The sequence below is a fragment of the Bombina bombina genome, chromosome 9 (assembly GCF_027579735.1).
Source record: "Bombina bombina isolate aBomBom1 chromosome 9, aBomBom1.pri, whole genome shotgun sequence".
Taxonomy (NCBI): Eukaryota; Metazoa; Chordata; class Amphibia; order Anura; family Bombinatoridae; genus Bombina; species Bombina bombina.
The window spans coordinates 152,984,716-153,003,896 of record NC_069507.1 but is presented as its reverse complement, the minus strand read 5'-3'; the positions used below and the strand labels follow the sequence as shown (position 1 = coordinate 153,003,896).

At 32.7% G+C, this 19,181-nt stretch overlaps 1 protein-coding gene across 4 annotated transcripts in view; it reads right to left on the bottom strand.

Moving 5' to 3' along the window:
• Positions 1–19,181, bottom strand: part of COL17A1 (collagen type XVII alpha 1 chain) — an 82,643-nt gene that overhangs the window by 48,590 nt on the left and 14,872 nt on the right. For all 4 annotated transcript variants that reach the window (XM_053692428.1, XM_053692431.1, XM_053692430.1 and 1 more), the window contains exons 2-21: positions 17,552–17,614; positions 16,718–16,768; positions 15,441–15,539; positions 14,419–14,565; positions 13,829–13,876; positions 13,258–13,293; positions 12,904–12,951; positions 12,307–12,450; positions 11,791–11,943; positions 11,631–11,702; positions 8,944–9,030; positions 8,778–8,849; positions 8,372–8,530; positions 7,360–7,440; positions 7,235–7,273; positions 6,313–6,519; positions 5,631–5,864; positions 4,688–4,726; positions 1,630–1,656; positions 421–447 (exon numbers count right to left, since the gene is read on the bottom strand). In XM_053692428.1, coding sequence (XP_053548403.1) covers positions 421–447; positions 1,630–1,656; positions 4,688–4,726; positions 5,631–5,864; positions 6,313–6,519; positions 7,235–7,273; positions 7,360–7,440; positions 8,372–8,530; positions 8,778–8,849; positions 8,944–9,030; positions 11,631–11,702; positions 11,791–11,943; positions 12,307–12,450; positions 12,904–12,951; positions 13,258–13,293; positions 13,829–13,876; positions 14,419–14,565; positions 15,441–15,539; positions 16,718–16,768; positions 17,552–17,603 — 1,822 coding nt within the window. In that variant the 5' untranslated portion in view covers positions 17,604–17,614. The remainder of the gene's footprint in view (positions 1–420; positions 448–1,629; positions 1,657–4,687; positions 4,727–5,630; positions 5,865–6,312; positions 6,520–7,234; positions 7,274–7,359; positions 7,441–8,371; positions 8,531–8,777; positions 8,850–8,943; positions 9,031–11,630; positions 11,703–11,790; positions 11,944–12,306; positions 12,451–12,903; positions 12,952–13,257; positions 13,294–13,828; positions 13,877–14,418; positions 14,566–15,440; positions 15,540–16,717; positions 16,769–17,551; positions 17,615–19,181) is intronic.

Here is a 19,181-nt window from a genome sequence, read left to right as displayed (position 1 = left end):
CTGTAACAACACATTTTGTTTTGGCTAGAATATTCATAAGTTCCTAAGTTTATTCAGCTACCTTCCATTTCTTACACTCCAGGAAGAGAGTTATAAAACTGATATTGGGGTAGATATGTAATATCAGATATCAAATATCCATTAGGACTGATACCTCAGTCCTCTTGTATAGGTTCAAAAAGAGTCCTGTCAATTTATAAGTTGAAGAATAGAGTTAAATGTTATATGGTGAATGTATATGGCAACTAAAACTAACACACATTTTCTATCAGCTAGTCATTAGAAGATACGCACCAAAGTTGTACGCACTCATGTAAATCTTAGTCCATCGTATGTTATCCTCCAATGAACTTATTTCAGAATGAATACTACCCAAAACCCTGAATACTGTAAAGGTTTGTAACAGTTAAATAATCTTACCTTGGGATCCAGGAAATCCTCTGTCACCTGATTAAGTAAAGAAACAATATATGATTTGTTGCTATGAACTATGATTAATTCATTAATTGTGTTTATTTTTATTGTAAAGTTCATGATGTCTAATATAGTAAGGCGCACTTCTGAGCACTTTCGCTCCGGCGCAAACACTGCTAGAAGTAAACATTTAATGTGCAAGAGTTAGCGCTAATGCAAAGTAAATGGTTTGCATGCAAGTGAAAGCTGACACGCGCTAACTTCAGGACTTTGGATATCGCAATCATACTAACTTCTTCTCTCCATAGACTTCAATTGAGTGGGCTGATAAAAAAAAAAACACAACGCTTGTGCGAAAACCCTACTGCGTTTGGCTAAGTGCACTCAACCCGATGTGAGTTATGAATATTTTACATTCCAATGTTCTTTACATAGAAGTTTTTTTTCTTTTTTAAATAGATATTTCTACATATTTCTATATATATGGTTATTTTTTGTAATATATATACCAATACCTATATATCTATTTGAATACAAAAAACATTTTCCCCTATGTGGAGAACTTTGAAATGTAAAATATTTACAGTAAATACACAGTAAAACACATGAAATATTAAAATTGAATAAAAATGATTTTTTATGTTTAGAGGTATTTATCTGGAACAATCTCCAAAGTGTATATATATATATATATATATATATATATATATATATATATATATATATATATATATATATATATACATGTGTGCACATGTGTTTATTTGTGTGTATATATGTATATAAATACATGAATACACATGTAAACACATATAGACATAGATATATATATATATATACCCACATACATATATTTAGACACATGTATGTATAGTATAAGACTTTTCATTCAAATACCTTTTGATATACCATATACCTTTTTTATCAGATAGTGTATATATGAGTGTAATCAGCACGCCACTTGTAATCTAACCGTAAATTGGTTGGTGCAATTATATGCTATGTAATAGCATTCTTTTTGATATTTATTTGCTTAACACCGAGCATTTTTGTAGATTTGGATGCCATTGTGTTAATCCAATCCGTCCTTATGGGATGCCCTATTACTTTCTAGGGGAATCATCTTAGAACTGCATAAGAAATTGAGATTCAAACCCAACATGTATTAATGAATAAAGGTTAATATAAGTGAAATAAATAATATAAATCACCAACCTTTTTCACCTTGGAAACCCATGTCACCTAAAAAAAACAGTTTATATTAAAAATCTACATATAAACAGATAAGAAAAGAGGCTTTGAATATGTTCAGTAAGGAGATTAATTTAATTTCTTTATTTTATGCCCTTTTGGTAGATAATATGTATGGCAGCAGAATATTTTAGAAAGGAACTTTATTGGAAGAGTATAGTTTTTTATACTGGTACCCAGCATAACATATGTGTCTTTTGACTGCTAATTGATGTGAACAGTAATTGTCTAATTTATTAAATTATGGTTTATAAAAATACAAATGTAATTAGAGAGAGTGGAATCAGCTGTGAGCTCTGCAGATTTAAAGGGGCATGAAACCCAATTTTTTTCTTTCATGATTTAGAAAGAGCATGCAATTTTTAACTTTCTAATTTACTTCTATTATCTAATTTGTTTCATTCTCTGGATATTCTTTGCTGAAAGGCATATCTAGATAGGCTCAGTAGCTGCTGATTGGTGACTGCACATAGATGCCTTGTGTGATTCGCTCACCCATGTGCATTGCTATTTCTTCAACAAAGGATATCTAAAAAATGACGCAAATTATATAAAAGAAGTAATGTCGAATGTGGTTTAAAATTGTATTCTCTACTCTACATGAAAGAAAAATTTGGGGTTTAGTGTCCCTTTAATATATTATTCTTGGCTAAACATTATGATATCACAAATAGATAGTCCAGAGAAGGGAACCTTCTTGATATGTTTTGTAGAAAAGCATACCTAGATAGGCTCAAGAGCAACAATGCACTACTAGGAGCTAACAGTTGATTGGTGGCTACAAACATATATATATATATTGTCATTGGCTCATCAACTATATCCCAGTAATACTTATATGTAGGCAATAGTGCAATTAAAAATGCTCTAACAGATTGTCCCTTTAAGCAAATGTTTTATTTAAATTACATTTCGAAGGAGAAATGCTGAAAAAAATTATTTAATGATTCAGATTAAACATACAATTTTAAACAACTTTCTAATTTACTTCTATTATAGGTTTTGCTTCATTCTCTTTGTATCATTTATTGAAGGAGAACCAATGCACTACTAGAAGCTATCTGAACACATTGGTAAGCCAATAACAACAGGCATATATGTGCAGCCACCAATCAGCAGCTCCCTAGGTATGCTTTTCAACAAAGGATAGCAAAATAATGAAGCAGATTAGATAATAGAATTAAATTAGAAAGTTATTTAAAATTGTGTTCTCTATCTAAACCGTGAAAGAAAAATGTGGGTATCATAATCTTTTAAAGATGTTGTATAGGTAGTAACACACATACACAAACACAGAAACACTCAAACACACACACTCCTAGACACCTTTCCCCTCGCTCTGTATCTGCTGCACCTCTCTGCAAGTCCCTTCATTGGCTCCCCATTCACAGCAGAATTAAATTAAAAATTCTCACCCTTACATACAAAGCTCTCACCAACGCCGCTCCCCTCTACCTATCCTCTCTAATACACAAGTATACTCCAGCCCGCCCACTAAAATCCAACAATGACCTGCTCCTTGCATCCGCGACTATCACCTCCTCTCATGCTAGACTGCAGGACTTCTGTCGTGCAGCACCTACCTTCTGGAACACTCTCCCTCGTGCTGTCAGGCTTTGCCCTAATCTTTCGTCCTTTAAATGCTCCCTGAAGACTTTTCTGTTCAGGGAAGCCTACCACCCAACTCAATAATAAATTAATTTCACTTACCTAACATTTCCCTCATCTAACTCTGTATTAACATCTTTCCCAATCTTGTAGTCCTCACCTCCTGTTTCTCAACCTCCTACCCTTCTAGATTGTAAATTCCCACGGGAATAGGTCCCTCAATCCCTCCTGTATGTGTTTGTAAATTTTGTCCTGTCTCTTACAAGTATTGTATTGTTTTATTTAAATTAATTGTATCCATGGACAGCGCTGCAGAATATGTTGGCGCTTCATAAATAAAGTATAATAATAATAATACCCACAAAAACACACACACACACTCCTAGACACACCCACATGGTACCCACAGACATACACACACAGAAAAAGAAACACACAGATATACAAAGACACACATACAAAGTCAGAAACACAAAGATACACTCACAGAAACACACAGAAAACGACACACATCAGATACAAACATTTAACTTTGTAAAATAACAATTTAAGTTCTAATGTGTGCCAGGCTGTAGCGGTTGGTAGAGGTATGTGAGAGGAGCCCAAATCAGGGTGCCACCGGGCCCCTAACTGGAGTCATCTCTTTCACCCTCTGATGGCAATCCTACAAGGCATAAACTTATCAACCTAATTTACCCATATCACCTAAATGAGAAAATCATTGTATTTCCTCCCCCATCCGCATTTCCCTCATCTAATTTTGCGGATATTAAGCCCTTACTGCATTGACTAGGTTACTAAATTCTGAACTGATACCATCTTTTAAAATACAAAGATTTTTAAATATGCGTAAATATTTCCCTGGCATACACGGAAGAAACAGAATTTTTTTAACTGCCTATAAAATATGGAATGAAAGAAACTAAAATGCTTTTTTTATATACATATTTCTTTCTGTTCTGTTGAACAGTTGAGTTGCATGCACCTATTTCTGTGGATGGCTCCAGAACACTCCGTGAGCACATATGTGCTAACCAGATTTCCAATTTACTTCTATTACCTAACTAGCTTCATTCTTTTGGCATCCTTTGTTGAAGGAGCAGTAATGCAGTGCTGGGAACTAGCTGAAAGCCAAGGACAAGAGGCATATATGCACACCACCAATCAGCAGCTTCTGATATACTTTTCAACAAAGGATACAAAATGAACAAAGCAAATTAGATAAAAGAAATAATTTGGAAAGTAAAATTGCATACCCTATCTAAATCATAGTTTCATGAACGCAAAAGGTTAAATATTTTTATAAAGGTGAATCATTAAACAATTAGGAGTTTGTGTTCTATTAATTCTTATGTGTACCTTTTGTTTTACAATTATGAAAAGAAAAAAAATGTCTAATCCAAAAAATTCTCACCTTTCTGTCCAGCTTCTCCCTTTTCGCCAACAAAATTTTCTGAAGGAAAAAAAAAAAAGAGTTAAAAAAATTCTAATGCCATTTTTCAAATCAAAGAGTGGGAAATGGATATCGTCTATAGTATCTTAAAATGCAGCCTTTTTATCCCACCTGTACCGTTCACAAACAAGTACTTTTCAGTGGTAAGTCAGTAATTTATGTCCACAAGGACAGTCCAGCCCTGAAATACCAGGCAATTATCCGCTGGACAAAGGAATTTTACACTTAATTTGAAAAATATGTATTAGCTAAAACCTTACAGTAAAATGAGGCAGCCATAGAAACCTGTTTTGATACCAATGTTATATGAAAAGTAGATTTAATTCATTTACAGGATAGCCATGGTTTTATTCAGACTTAATGAAAGTTGGCCACAAAAAGTCTGTGAACTATTGCATTCAAAACTCAGGGAGTTTTTAACTATGTTAGCTATGGCTTGGAATACTATTGAAAAGAAAGCTAAAAATACCCAATTTAGATAGATAGATAAAGATAGATATAAATAGATAAAGATAGATATAGAGATATATAGATAGATAGATTGACATGCAGCTAGATAGACAGAGAGAGAGATGATAGACAGATAGACAGATAGATAGATAGATAGATAGATAGATAGATAGATAGATAGATAGATAGATAGATAGATAGGCAGACAGATAGACAGACAGATAGATAAATAAATATATAGACAGATAGATGATAGATAGACAAACAGATGGACAGACAGAGAGATGATAGATAGATATATAGATAGGCAGAAAGAAAGACAGACAGATAGATACATATATAGACAAATAGATCATAGACAAACAGATAGACATATAGACAGACAGATAGAAAGACAGACATATAGACAGATAGACAGACAGATTAATAGAGTTAAAGCTATTACTATACTTACTCCGCTCTGATTGCATTCTGACCCTTATGTATTCCCATAAAGCTAATTTATCTTGATCATTGATGACAGTAACACCTGGTTGTAAATTGCTTGACAGGTCAATGGTGGATGATCTGGCTGGTTGTGCCGCGCTGCCTAAATCAAATGTCCGACTATCAACCTGTATTTTTTCAGCTTTTTTGGTATTGTCTTCCAGGACATCTACACGACTTTTCAATGTATTCACTTCATGCACTACAATGAGACGTAGAGAAACACATTTTAGAAATCTTACACTTTCATGGTTCTCTTATAAGACAATAGCAACAATGAATGCATAATGAATACTACAATATTTCATGTGATGTGCGTATTGCGTGCAACTTCCATTGTTTTTTTTGGCAGATCAAAGCATGTAGAGCTATGGAACTGTTGTTGTATGTTGTCAATACTCCAATAACCTGGCATTTGACTATTCTTCGGCAAAGCACTCACTGAGTTTTTTAAAATTTGTTGACAACTATGGTAAAGTAACTGTACAAACGTTTCCAACCTACAATGTAGATGTATTCATCACATTAGACCATGTTTTTAATGAATAGTGAAATTATTTGAACTCTAAAAATGATGAAGTTCCTTGATTATTTAGTTGTATCTTCTTATTGTATAGTAAATGTTATGTATAATAATAGACATTACTTACTTAGAGATAGCAGGCCAAAGAGTAATCCAAAAAGGAAAAGCAAGCCCAGAAGCAAACCGAGGAGCCACATCCACCACTTGCAGCAAGAGCCACAAGGTCCACAGACGTCATCTCTTTCTACAATTACACCTCCTCCTCCTCCACCACCACCTTTTCCACCATCAACTCTATCTGCTCCAGCCTTATATCCATCTACTCGATGTATTTCTGTGATTAAAGGGAAAAAAAATAAAAATGTATATATGGATGCCTGTTCAAGTGTAAGCCATTCAAGATCTTGCCCAGGATAAGTTAAAGCATATGCAAGAACAAATTATGTACAATAATGTACTTTTACTGTATTTATTTTCCTATATAATGACTACAGAAACCGTACTGGGCAAAATAAAATACTTCTCTTTAACTATTTCTGATGCAAGTTATTTATACTCAGATTAGCAATAAGACATTTGCATAAAAGGATATTCTAATTAAAAGTAAAATGCTCCGCACTGAGATAAGAGGCGTCCTTCAAGGGCTTAGAAATTAGTATATGAGCCTGCCTTGGTTTAGCATTCAACAAAGAATGCCAAGAGAACAAAGCAAATTTGATGATAAAAGTAATATGGAAAGTTGTTTAAAATTGCATGTCCTATCTGAATCATGAAATTTTAATTTTGACTTTACTGTCCCTTTAAGATCTGTTGACTGAGATCTTTCGTTTTAATTTTATTTTAAATCCAGTTTATTGGAAATAGTATGTGGTACAAAACAACAATATATGTACAAATACAGTTACAATGTATTTGAACGGATTCATAATTTTAAATAAAGAACAGTTGTCTTTTTTATTATTTTATTTTTAGGATTTAATAAAGCCATTTTAATGGGAGTGTTGCTGCCACAATTGGAATTATTCATTTAATATGCTAAGATGACTTACCTGCATAAGTGGCCTTATCCTTTGTTACTTTATACCCTCCTAAGAGAGAAGGTAACAAAAATGTGTTTTACTTTCAACAATATTTTTTCAACAGTTGTTTGTCCATACTAAATACCAATACGTACCATTAGCTTCAGATCTATAGGAACTGTCCATGGAAGTAGTCATTGATTTTTCTTTCTTAAGAGTGTCATCACGAAAAGAATCTTAGAAATGAATAAATTGCCTTGTTAATGTACTATTGAAGTTTTAGTCTATCTATCTATCTATCTATCTATCTATCTATCTATCTATCTATCTATCTATCTATCTATCTATCTATCTATCTATCATCTATCTATCTATCTATCTATATCTATCAATCAATCAATCAATCAAACAATCAATCTATCTATCTATCTATCTATCTATCTATCTATCTATCTATCTATCTAAAGAAGAGCCATAACACTGTGAAATTTGCTAAACACCTTCCTAGCTACCATCTGTTTTAGCTAATATTTTTAATATTGTTTATAATTATTTTTAATATATTTTCACAACCAGAAATCAGAAATGCATTGATGGGTCATGCAACCCATTAGACAGCTGCATATCAATGATATGTAGAGTAATCAATAAATTAAACATTTCAAGAGCATATTAGTGGTAAGGCATAATGGGATAAATCTATTAGTCTATATTTTCGGCCTCCCCATATGTCATACTGAGTAAGATACAGGCCTAGTTGGACTAGGCCAAAATGTACTTCTGATGTAAAGTCTATCCTGTTTTCTAGCATATGTAGGAAAATATACAATTTAGAGGTACACTAGCGCTGCGGAATCTGTTGGTGCTCTACATATAACCAATAATAATAATAATGTAGTGTAAGCCCTATTGAAATTAATGCAGCATATCAGTTGAGTATTTCCTATAAATGTACATTTTCTCTTCATGCTTGTGCTCATTGGTTGATAGATACTTCATACAGATGCTCATTGGCTAATACAAATTTTGAATCTCTCCAGAAGGAATGGGACACACATCTGCAAGTCTAACAATAAAATATTGCATTTGTCCAAAAAAAATAAAATAAACCCCAACAACTAATAAATGTTGAAATCCCTTTTTTAGATGAAACTTTGGAGGAAGTACCTGAACCTCCACTGCTGGTAGCTGTGAAGACTTTTCCAGAATCTTTGCTCATGATCAACATATCCCCTTCTTTTTTGCTTGGTGCTTTCTCTTTCTCCAGCAGAAGAAACTTGTAATCTTTGCTAAGGATCTCCTCACCTTGACTTTTTCCACCAGTAACTACAAAGTAAGAAATTATTTAGGTTCACAAGGTATAAGTCTCCACTGTCCTATTGACCAAAACCCTTAACTACATCTGTTGCAATTTCCCAAAGATTCTGATAAATAAAATACAAACACAAACAACGAATAGAAACCTTATAATTGCTGTGCAATTAATTTTCAAAATGTGATATCAAATCAAATACTACCATTAACCAAATGTACTTATAGATCAGCCTACTGTGATAGTTACTTAGGGACTTACCTTGTTGGGTAGTTACTGTGCTACTTACAGTAGCACCTGAGCTTTGAGCAGTATTTTTCTGTACTCCATACCCTAGAATCGAACAAAATGACATTATTATAAAACGTTCTAAAAGAATACAGCAAATTTCCTGACTGCTCAGTGCTCTCAATTTAACTGTAATTACCTGCAGCTGTTGTGGCCGCCATACTGCTAACGATGGGTGCTTGTATTGGTGCAGCCATAGGTGCAAGATTGTTCTGAACTCCGAATACTAGATATATAAAAAATAACCATATTATTTTATGAAGTAACACATAGTGCTATTTATATTTTGATACATACTTTTTTTAAAAAGAAAATTGAACAAATGTGATATGCTCATAAAAATGTAAATAAAAACTAAGCATGCAGTGAAAATGATTTCCTTTTTTTGTCCTATGAGAGAAAGTATGATTCAGTGTAATTGCTGCTGTTATATAGTGCTCAATGCACATGCACGTTTTAATTCTACTGTGAAAAGGATAGGGTGAAATCCCAACAATTATTCATCACATCATCACACTTCACAGTGTCATAACAGCTCTTAAACTTTGAGAAATAATTTGTTTTTTATAATAACACAGTTATTACTAAGAGTTCACAACACATATGTATATTAGTCTGTAATTGGCTGACATCTGCCATGTGTTCTAGGGGACAGAGAAATACAAGGAAACTTTAAAAACTGTTCGGAAAGCCTATTGCTCATTTGAAATTCAAAGTGTTATTATGCATGTGTTGATTATGCAGTTCTACTATATTTCCTTTAAAGCCCTTAACACCTTATGCAAAAATATTAATATGGATTTTGCTATGAAATTATATGTACTTCATAAGTAACTATGGGGCTGATTTATCATTTGTCGGATGGATATGATCCGCTGTAGCATACGCTGTCGGCATTTACCATTGCACAAGCAGTTCTCGTGAAATGCTTGTGCAATACCACCCCCTGCACATTTGTGACCAATCAGCCGCTAGCAGGGGGTGTCAATCATCCCGATCGTATCCGATTATGACCTGAAGGCTTGTGCAGAAAAAACAGCATACACTGCTTGATAAATGTGCCCCTATGGGGTAGATTTACCAAGTAGCGGATGCTGCTATCTACCCCCATACTTTCCTGCTCACCGGAAATGTAAGCTAAGCGGTCATAAGACCGCTGCTCCTTAACTCGTCCGCCACCTCTGAGGCGGCGGACAGCAATCAGCCTGATCGGATACGATAGGGTTGACTGACACCCCCTGCTAGCGTCCGATTGGCTGCGAATGTGCAGGGGCGGCATTGCACAAGCATTTCACTAGAAATGCTTTTGCAATAATAAATGCAGAGAGTGTATGCTGTCTGCATTTATCGATGTCCGCCCGCACATTGATAAATCTACCCCTATGTCTCAATAGTGAATCTTATAGATTATTATAAAATTTATAAAATGTAAAACTACATTTATCACATTGTTTGAGATTAAGATATACTGTACATTGTACAAACAAAATAAGATAGGTAAAATAACCCCACTGAAAGTATTCCTATTACTTCATCAAAATGTATTTGAAGACTATTGTTTTTCATTTCTAAACTCCCCTTGCAGGGATTAAACACATAGGACCAGATTAAGAGTGGAGAGCTATTTAGCAAAAAGTTATCGCTCTCGCGCTAACCCAACGCGCGCAAAACATATTCCCCTATAGGAGTCAATGGAGCAAAAAATGTGAAAAAAACCTAACACCTAACTCATGCGCAAACTCAATTACATATAGCAGAATATGTTCTACTTATTCATAAATACATATACCTATATACTGTATATATATATATATATATATCTGATGGTATTTTTGTACAATATATATATATATATATAGGAATATCTATTTAGAAATACTTAGAACATATTCTGCTAGGTGTAGAATATTGGAATGTGAAATATTTACAGTAAATACACGGAATAACACTAAAAAATGAATATTGCATAAATATGTTTTCATTTTACATGTTTTCATCTACTTACAGTAACCGTAAAGGGCTCCAATGCACTTATATATATGTCTATATATGTGCACATATGTATTTATATGTTTATATGTGTTTAGCAAAACAGTTAACCAGAGCTCTGAGGATGCGCTAACCTGATGAGCATTAACTTGAAGCAACCGCATTTACTTTCAACTTGTAATACCAGCGCAATTTAACTGCGCACAAACGAATGTGAAAACCTGATATCATGTGCAAACGTTTGCACTCCACTAGTAATCTGGCCCCTAGAGTTTTTATCAGTATTTAAAAAGTTGCATTCTGTTATGAATTAGAACATGTGATTTGCAGGCAAATGTTCTTTTAATGTCCCTTTAAAGGGACACTAAATTAAAAAATAAACATTTATGATTTAAATAGAGCGTGCAATTAAGAGATAAAAACTTTCTAATTTATTATCTATTATCAAAAAGTGCACAATCTTTTTATCTGTACAACTTTCCGAGACACCAACTCTTACTGAGCATTATATACAAATATAATTTTTGTGATTGGCTGATGGCTGTCACATGATATGGAGCAAGGAAAATGGCAGCAACTTTGAAATTTGTCAGAAAAAAATACTTATTTGAAAATCAAACTAAACTAAAGCTCTCTGCTCTGCAGAGATTATCTAAGAAGCTGTGTACGGTGAATTCCCTCAAAGAAGCAATTTTTTAGTTTGAGAGCTGTTTGAGTAATGAGTTTTTCATCGTCAGGTCCCAAGACTTATTTCATTGTATTTTTATTATGCATTTATTCATAACAAATTCTACTGCATTTAATGGTCCTTTAGTAAATAAGAAAATAAAATCTTACCTGCTGAAGAACTGGTAAAGCCTGAATTTAGGGATGGGGAGCTTGGAGCCAAATTATTGGGCATTCCGAACACTAAAGAAAGAGAATATTTTAGGTCACTTACTAATAACAAACATAAAGAACAGTAGCATATATGAAAGTTACATATCAATCACTGCACCTGATCCAGAAGAATTGGCGTTCATCATAGATGAGCCATAGGACATGTTGTTATGGTATCCACCACCCATTGATGATCCTGCTGGGAGGGTGGAAGTCCACATGTATGATGGGAGGGCAGCATCTAGTATGGTTGTGTCATAGGCTCCAGAAACTGTGTAAAATAATGTTGCATTAAGTATATTTAGAGTACAGCAAGAAGATAATGTTACCATGAAACTAGTTCTGGCTTCATAACTTCCTTTTATAAGTCTATCATTCTTCTGAAAATTACATTTGTGTGTTAAAAAATAGATAAGTAAATTTGCCTCTAGCTCAAGGAATTGTGGGTGGAACATGCAAATGAACACATATAATGACACCATGGCTCCCTTTAACACTTGTTACTGTTTTACACATCTTAAACACAACAAAAGATGGATTTCTTGGCTATATAATTATAAACTTTTGGAATGTGATTCTAAAAAGTCAGTGACCCCTGTAGATGACTCTTTAAAACGAAGACAGAATTTCTAACCTGATTGAGAACTTTCTGTTACTATTTTTGTTTCAACTGTAGCTTTCTTGGGAATGGGGAGTGTGTTTGTTGGAGACCTAGTGGGGCTGACACTGGTGGAACGACCTCCTTTCAATAATTTCTTCACATCATCAAGTTCTGTCCCTGAAATAATGAAAGAAAAATTATATTATTGTCTGGAATTTAGTTAGACACATGCGTATCAGATTAGTCATCAAATGTGTTGATTGCTATCTACAGGTTTGTATTAATAAAGATGTACTATTCAAACTAACATAAAGGTATAACTCACAACAGCAAATACGCCTTATATGGTTACATTAAAATTATAATTATTCAATTAGGGTATTTCTTACACCTTTAATGTAACTTTAAGTTCATGCATAGAAAACTATATAATCTATTTTTGTAATTTATTTTGCCTGCTTTTCATGTAATTGAACTTTTTCCACTCTCCACAGACTGGAATGCATTTTGCAGTATCCAAAACTTTAAGAGAACAATTAAATGTATAAAAATTTTAAACATTTAAAATTGTAGTTGATCTTGTTTTTTTTGTTTAATTAAAATTGCAGAAATATGTATGGAAGGACTTACATCTTGTTGAGGGGGATGCACTTTGGAGGCGAGTACGGATTTCAGTTTCTATAATACAAAAAGAAAATATTTGAAAAAAAATATTTTTACAATAGAAAACTTAAATGTATATATCATGTACAGTAACTGTAAATATAATAATATGAACAAAAAGCAAGTCATGTGTAAGGAAATATCTTGTTTTTTTATGATAATCTAGTGTTAAACATAACTATAAAGGATATTAGAACTAATTATAGTCTATTAGTTAGATGGAACACTGAATACAATTAATGCATTGATTATTAACACTGGGAAGAATTAAAACAGACCAAAAAAAATCATATTGTACATACAAGAGACACTTGTTCTCACCTCTGCTTTGAGTCCGCCCCCTGGTGGTGGAAGATGCTGTTATAAGTAAAACAAACAAACAAACAAAATGTTTATTTAAAGGGAAATTACAAGCAAAAGGTAATTCCCCTTATGAGGTTAGTGAACAAAATATGAATTGTATTTTAAGTATATATAAGTTTTTGATTTTCTGCAAGAACTGTATTTTACTATACTGTTCGTTGTGAGTCTATTTATTTACAATATTTGGAATTAATAGTTTTTCTTTTTAGTTTGGAGAAATTCCACATTTTATGACAGTTTATTTATTTTATTGCATTACTGCTTTGCAGCATTATGACCTTAACTTGCAGCTCATGTTTTCTGTTCTGTTGATGTGTACTGTTTTCCTTAATAAAACATATTTGAAAATAAAAAAAACCTAAAAATTAAAAAAATAGAGCAACAGACTTTTTTTTTCTACTTTAAAAGCAATGAACACAAAGTTACTGATTCCGGAAAGTGACTAAATATTTCAAATAACTATTCAGAGAGTGCTGAAATTATTCCAGGTCTATCAACAGCCAAATTTGAATTAATTGCATTATCATACCCATTTCTTTTCTTGCGTATTCTGGAGAAGAATTCCCACTGGAGCTTCCTGTAAAAGAAATTCATTTGTTTTAGTATCTTATGGAAGAATATTTTTGTGATAATAAATTATTACTTATAGTACTTCTACTAATACTACTTACAGCAATATGATATTAATCAATATAATAATAACATTAAAGGGACATGAAACCCAAATTTTTACTTTCGTCATTCAGAAAGAGCATGTGATTTTAAACAACTTTCCAATTTACCTTTATTATATAATTTGCTTCCTTCTTTTGTTATCCTTTGTTGAAAGGTTTATCTAGGTAAACCTAGGTTCTAGCTGCTGATTGGCGGCTGCATAAATATATCGATTGTCATTGGCTCACCGATGTGTTCAGTTAGAAATAGTAGTGCATTGCTGCTCTAACTAAATCATGAAAGAAAATGTTTGGGTTTCATGTCCCCTTTACAATAAGAAGAACAATACTCTTTACTACTACTACTACTAATAATAATAATAAAATAAAGGTGTACAATTTGTGTAGTTTTAAATAGCATAGATATTAGTTTATAATGCCCACTATTCTAAAATCCCATTCTTACCTTCATAACCACCTCCGTGGCGACTGCCGGAGGTATAGGTCTTCCTATCAAAGGTAGAGTTTGGGGAGACAGATAGTGCAGAACTTTGAGACTGATTAAATCTAGGTCCAGATGAGCTAATGTTTACTCTTGAGCTGCCACCTGAGGCTGAATAGAAAACACACAAAAATAAATATAAATATACATAAAATAAAAGATTTGTGCTAAATATATCTATAGAGCTTCGTTTTTTTTAATAAAAAAAATGCTTGATTCAGACAATATTCCAAGAGCTAAAATATTAAGAGAATAGTTGGATCTTACAGTTAGTTGAATAACATTGGGTGGATCTAACTATATTTTTTATAATCTACAACTGTAATATGACAGATGTAAAAAAAACTGATATAGGAAAATATTGTGTATTTTCCAGAATATTTAAAGCGGTGGAGAAAGTATTCTAGTGAGATATAGGACTATATAATCTAGTTAATTAAATAAAGATGAATATATATATGTAGTATCCAATAAATCCACCCAATATGTCATAATCTATGAAAATTGTCTTCTTAAAGGGACATTAAATACATTTAAAGTGGTAATATAAAATGATAAATTGTATATATAAAACAGCTCTGCAATACATTTTTATTATTTATTTTGTCCTCTTTGCCTGTAATTCCATTCTGAAATTGTGAGCTTTTCAGTTCCTGTTAGAAATGGAAGTGCAAAACACTGTTAAATCCAGCACAACCATTGGCTGCACACTCTACTGACCTATGTATAACTGTCCCTAATTGGCCACAGCAGAGAAGATAACACAAGTTACAACATGGCAGCTCCCAGTGTTTTATAGACACTAAAACTTTACACTTATTTTGTCACTTTTTAAACAACTAATGAAACGTTAAAAAATACATCTACATGTTAGTCATGGACTAATCTTTTCTTTGAATGTATCATTCTATCTAGCATGTATTTAGTGTTTAATGTCCCTTTAAATCTGTCAATTGGCTAAGAATTTAATATATTCAATTACTCACATGAAGTGACGTAACTGGTGCTTTGGACGAGGTTCTTCTTTTCCATGCCACCCCCTCCACTCTGGTATGAAATTTTGGAACCACTACTATTAGCTCCTTCTGCTCAGACAAAAGTGGGAAAGATAGTTACATACATATTTATACTTGTCACAAAGAAGTATAGTACACCATAAAGTTTAAAAGATGGATACAGATGGCTCCATGACCCAGTTCCTAAATATTGCCTGTTTATAAAAAAATATTCATACATAGAATCCGATGACCTAAACGTTGCCAGATCAGACGTGGTTTTTATCGCTGACAGTCGCAGGGGCTGCCTTAGTGTAATTATCGTAAAAAAAAGTGCCAGTCCCTGTGAGTGACGAGCTATCTACGATTGAAATTAATGGAGCTCACCAAAAAGGGACGTTTCGCACCGTGGATCGAAATTAGCAGTGAGCAGGGGGGTACACTTTAAAAATTAATCTTGCTGCTTTCTGCGTTTTGCATCTTACAATTGCCTATATTTTTGTATGCATGTGCTTTTCTATTAGGGTTATAAATATTTTAAGTCTTTTGAGAAAAGCTTGCCACCTTTAGTTTGCAAGAAAAAACTGTGAGATCTGTAGTGCAAACATCTTTACAGAATTATGCTGTGATTAGAGAGACAATTTTATATACACCCATGGAAAATTCATGTTCAGCCCATTTAAAAAAACAACAACAATTACGCTATGTATTTCCTAGTTATAAGTATGAATTTCTAAGTGATTTTTGCAGATCCAGTGTACTTAAATTATGATTTACGCTGTGCATATTTAATGAATAAAAATTCATGTGTAATTTACATACAAATTTTACGTTTTTGATTTTTTGGTGAACAATTTTGTTACGTTTTTTGATGTACCGTAACAATTCAAATATTTCCTGTGTATTTGTTTGTGAATGGTTTAATTATTCCTTTTGTATCATTTTTAAAATACAAATTTTTATTGTGTACTCTTGTAATGTATGCATCTCCTCCCCATACGAAAATGCAGCATATGCCCCTTCGCAAGACACCCCTTCGCAAGACACCCAGTTTTCAGGGTAAAAATTGGCTTTAGATCATTCCACCATGAAATTGAAGTACTGGCGAGCATTCTTTAATAATCTCGCCATTCTAGAGACCTTTAGATCATTGGACCCATAAAGTTACCAGGTAATTGATTGCTATAATATTATTTCCTCAAGTCAAAAGCCATTAGCCCTCTCTTTGTAAATAAGTAATTTGATTGTCCAGATTCAATTTGACTTACTTGGTGGTAACGAAACAAGTCTTGTTGAGGTTGATACTGTTTCAGAGTATGCTGAAAAAAAAAGCATTTATTAAAATCAAGTTGTATGCTCTGGAACCTACTAAAACAACGAAAATAAAGATAATAATTCTAAGATAGCGCAATTCATTAGGAAATAGTGCTGCCATCTAGTACTCTTGCTAATGTATAATATTGTTGTGAAACTGGTGCTGCAGACATGTGCACAATCCTAAACTTACCTTACTGATTTTCAACAAAGGATAACAAGAAAACAAAGAAAAACTAAAAACAGAAGTAGTTTGGAAAGTTGTTTAAAATTGTTATGTTCTATCTTTACCATGAAAGAAATTTTTTGGGTTTATGTCCCATTAATAAATTTACCTCACAAGACACTAGATAAATTAATGCCATTACAAGTACACATTCAGTATTTCACATTCACTAATATTCACTAATTCACTAATAATTTAGTAAATGTTTTATTTGTCAAGAACATACAAATTAAAGTTCTTGGTTATATCTACATTTAGTATTTAACAATAATATGTGGTGTCCAGCGAACAACATGAAATTATAAACACAGATACATAAAAGTCATGTTAAAGGAATTAAATCTAAGCCAGGTCATCACATTTCATTGGATATGAACATACAATGCATCAGACAATGTTTCTTTAGTTTGTGGTTTCAACCTCCATGTGTTTATATTACATGGTTTGTTTATACAATTATAGAAAAGAACAAGTTAGGAAATGGAACTGTTATACTGAGAGTAAGTACAAATAAATTATCTGAGATTTGCATGGATAACCAAAGTACAGAAAGGGATCTTACTTCTTCCACTGGTCTCCCCACCTTCTCGGTAACTCTTTTTGTTTATATCCATTCGATCATCATCTGAAATAAAGAACATATCAAATTGAAAATTAGCAATGCCATTTGTGCTAAAATTCCTAAAATGTTTCCAACATTTGTTACATACACCATGGAAATTCCATTATATAAGTACCTAGGTACCTCCCCATGCATGCCTGTCTACCTATTTATCTATCTATCTATCTATCTATCTATCTATCTATCTATCTATCTATCTATCTATCTATCTATCTGTCTGTCTGTCTGTCTGTCTGTCTGTCTGTCTGTCTGTCTGTCTGTCTGTCTGTCTGTCTGTCTGTCTGTCTGTCTGTCTGTCTATCTATCTATCTATCTATCTATCTATCTATCTATCTATCTATCTATCATCTACCAATCTATTATCTATATATCATCTATCTATCTATCATCTACCAATCTATCTATTATCTATCTATCTATCTATCTATCTATCTATCTATCTATCTATCTATCTATCTATCTATCTATCTATCTATCATCTATCTATCTATCATCTATCTATCTATCTATCTATCTATCTATCTATCTATCTATCTATCTATCTATCTATCTATCATCTACCAATCTATTATCTATATATCATCTATCTATCTATCATCTACCTATCTATTATCTATCTATCTATCTATCTATCTATCTATCTATCTATCTATCTATCTCTCCATCCATCTTACCTATTTATCTAAACCTCTTTATATATATATATGTCAAATAAATTAACTATGCACTTGAAAATGTCAATTGTTTGGTTGTTTCATATAAAAGCTTATAATTTATCACTACATCTGTGTCAATCACATTTATCTGTGGTTAAGTCAGTCTTTTATTTGCTGAACAGTAAGCACTAGTGTCAATATTATTGAATTACATCAGATATGCTTTTTAGTTAGTTTTAATGGTGGATGTGATCAAAACAAATATGTGTTGGCAGAATAAGGAATATTCCAATTTCATTATTATATTTAATTCAGAGAGCTCTTTCGTGACTTTGTCTTATTTGCTTTTGAGAAAGATGAGTGTATCATTAAAACGCGCGAAGCTGATTAAATCTGTATGAAGTTTTTAATATTTATAATGGAGATTTGACCCTGTTTTATCTGACCAAAGTACATATACTGAAATTTAGAATCTGACTCTCTGTGAGTATTTTTCTTTTTGGTGTCTGCCTTGGGCATTACATATTGCAGTATTGTGGATTTTTATGCACAGTACCAAGAAGAGGCTGAACGTTTACATTGGGACCCCTCAAAACCAGTACTACCATTTATCAAGCATATCTACAAAGCACTTTTAAAGATGTTTGATATCTTGTATCATAATACGTCTGAGAATGGGCAGATTCAACGTCCTTTCCTACGCTAAATAAGAAAATGAAAAAATGATCTCGAGAACACTTATTCAAAGAAAACTTATTATAAGTGGTTATTTAACCAACCCCCATGTTATTTTATTAAGCCAATAAAAATGTAATAAATAACTAAATATCTAAGGTGTCCTGAGTTACTTTCTGGTGAGATATTTTAAATGTTTAGGAATATAGCCCATTATATCATCCTTCCTGAAACTTTCA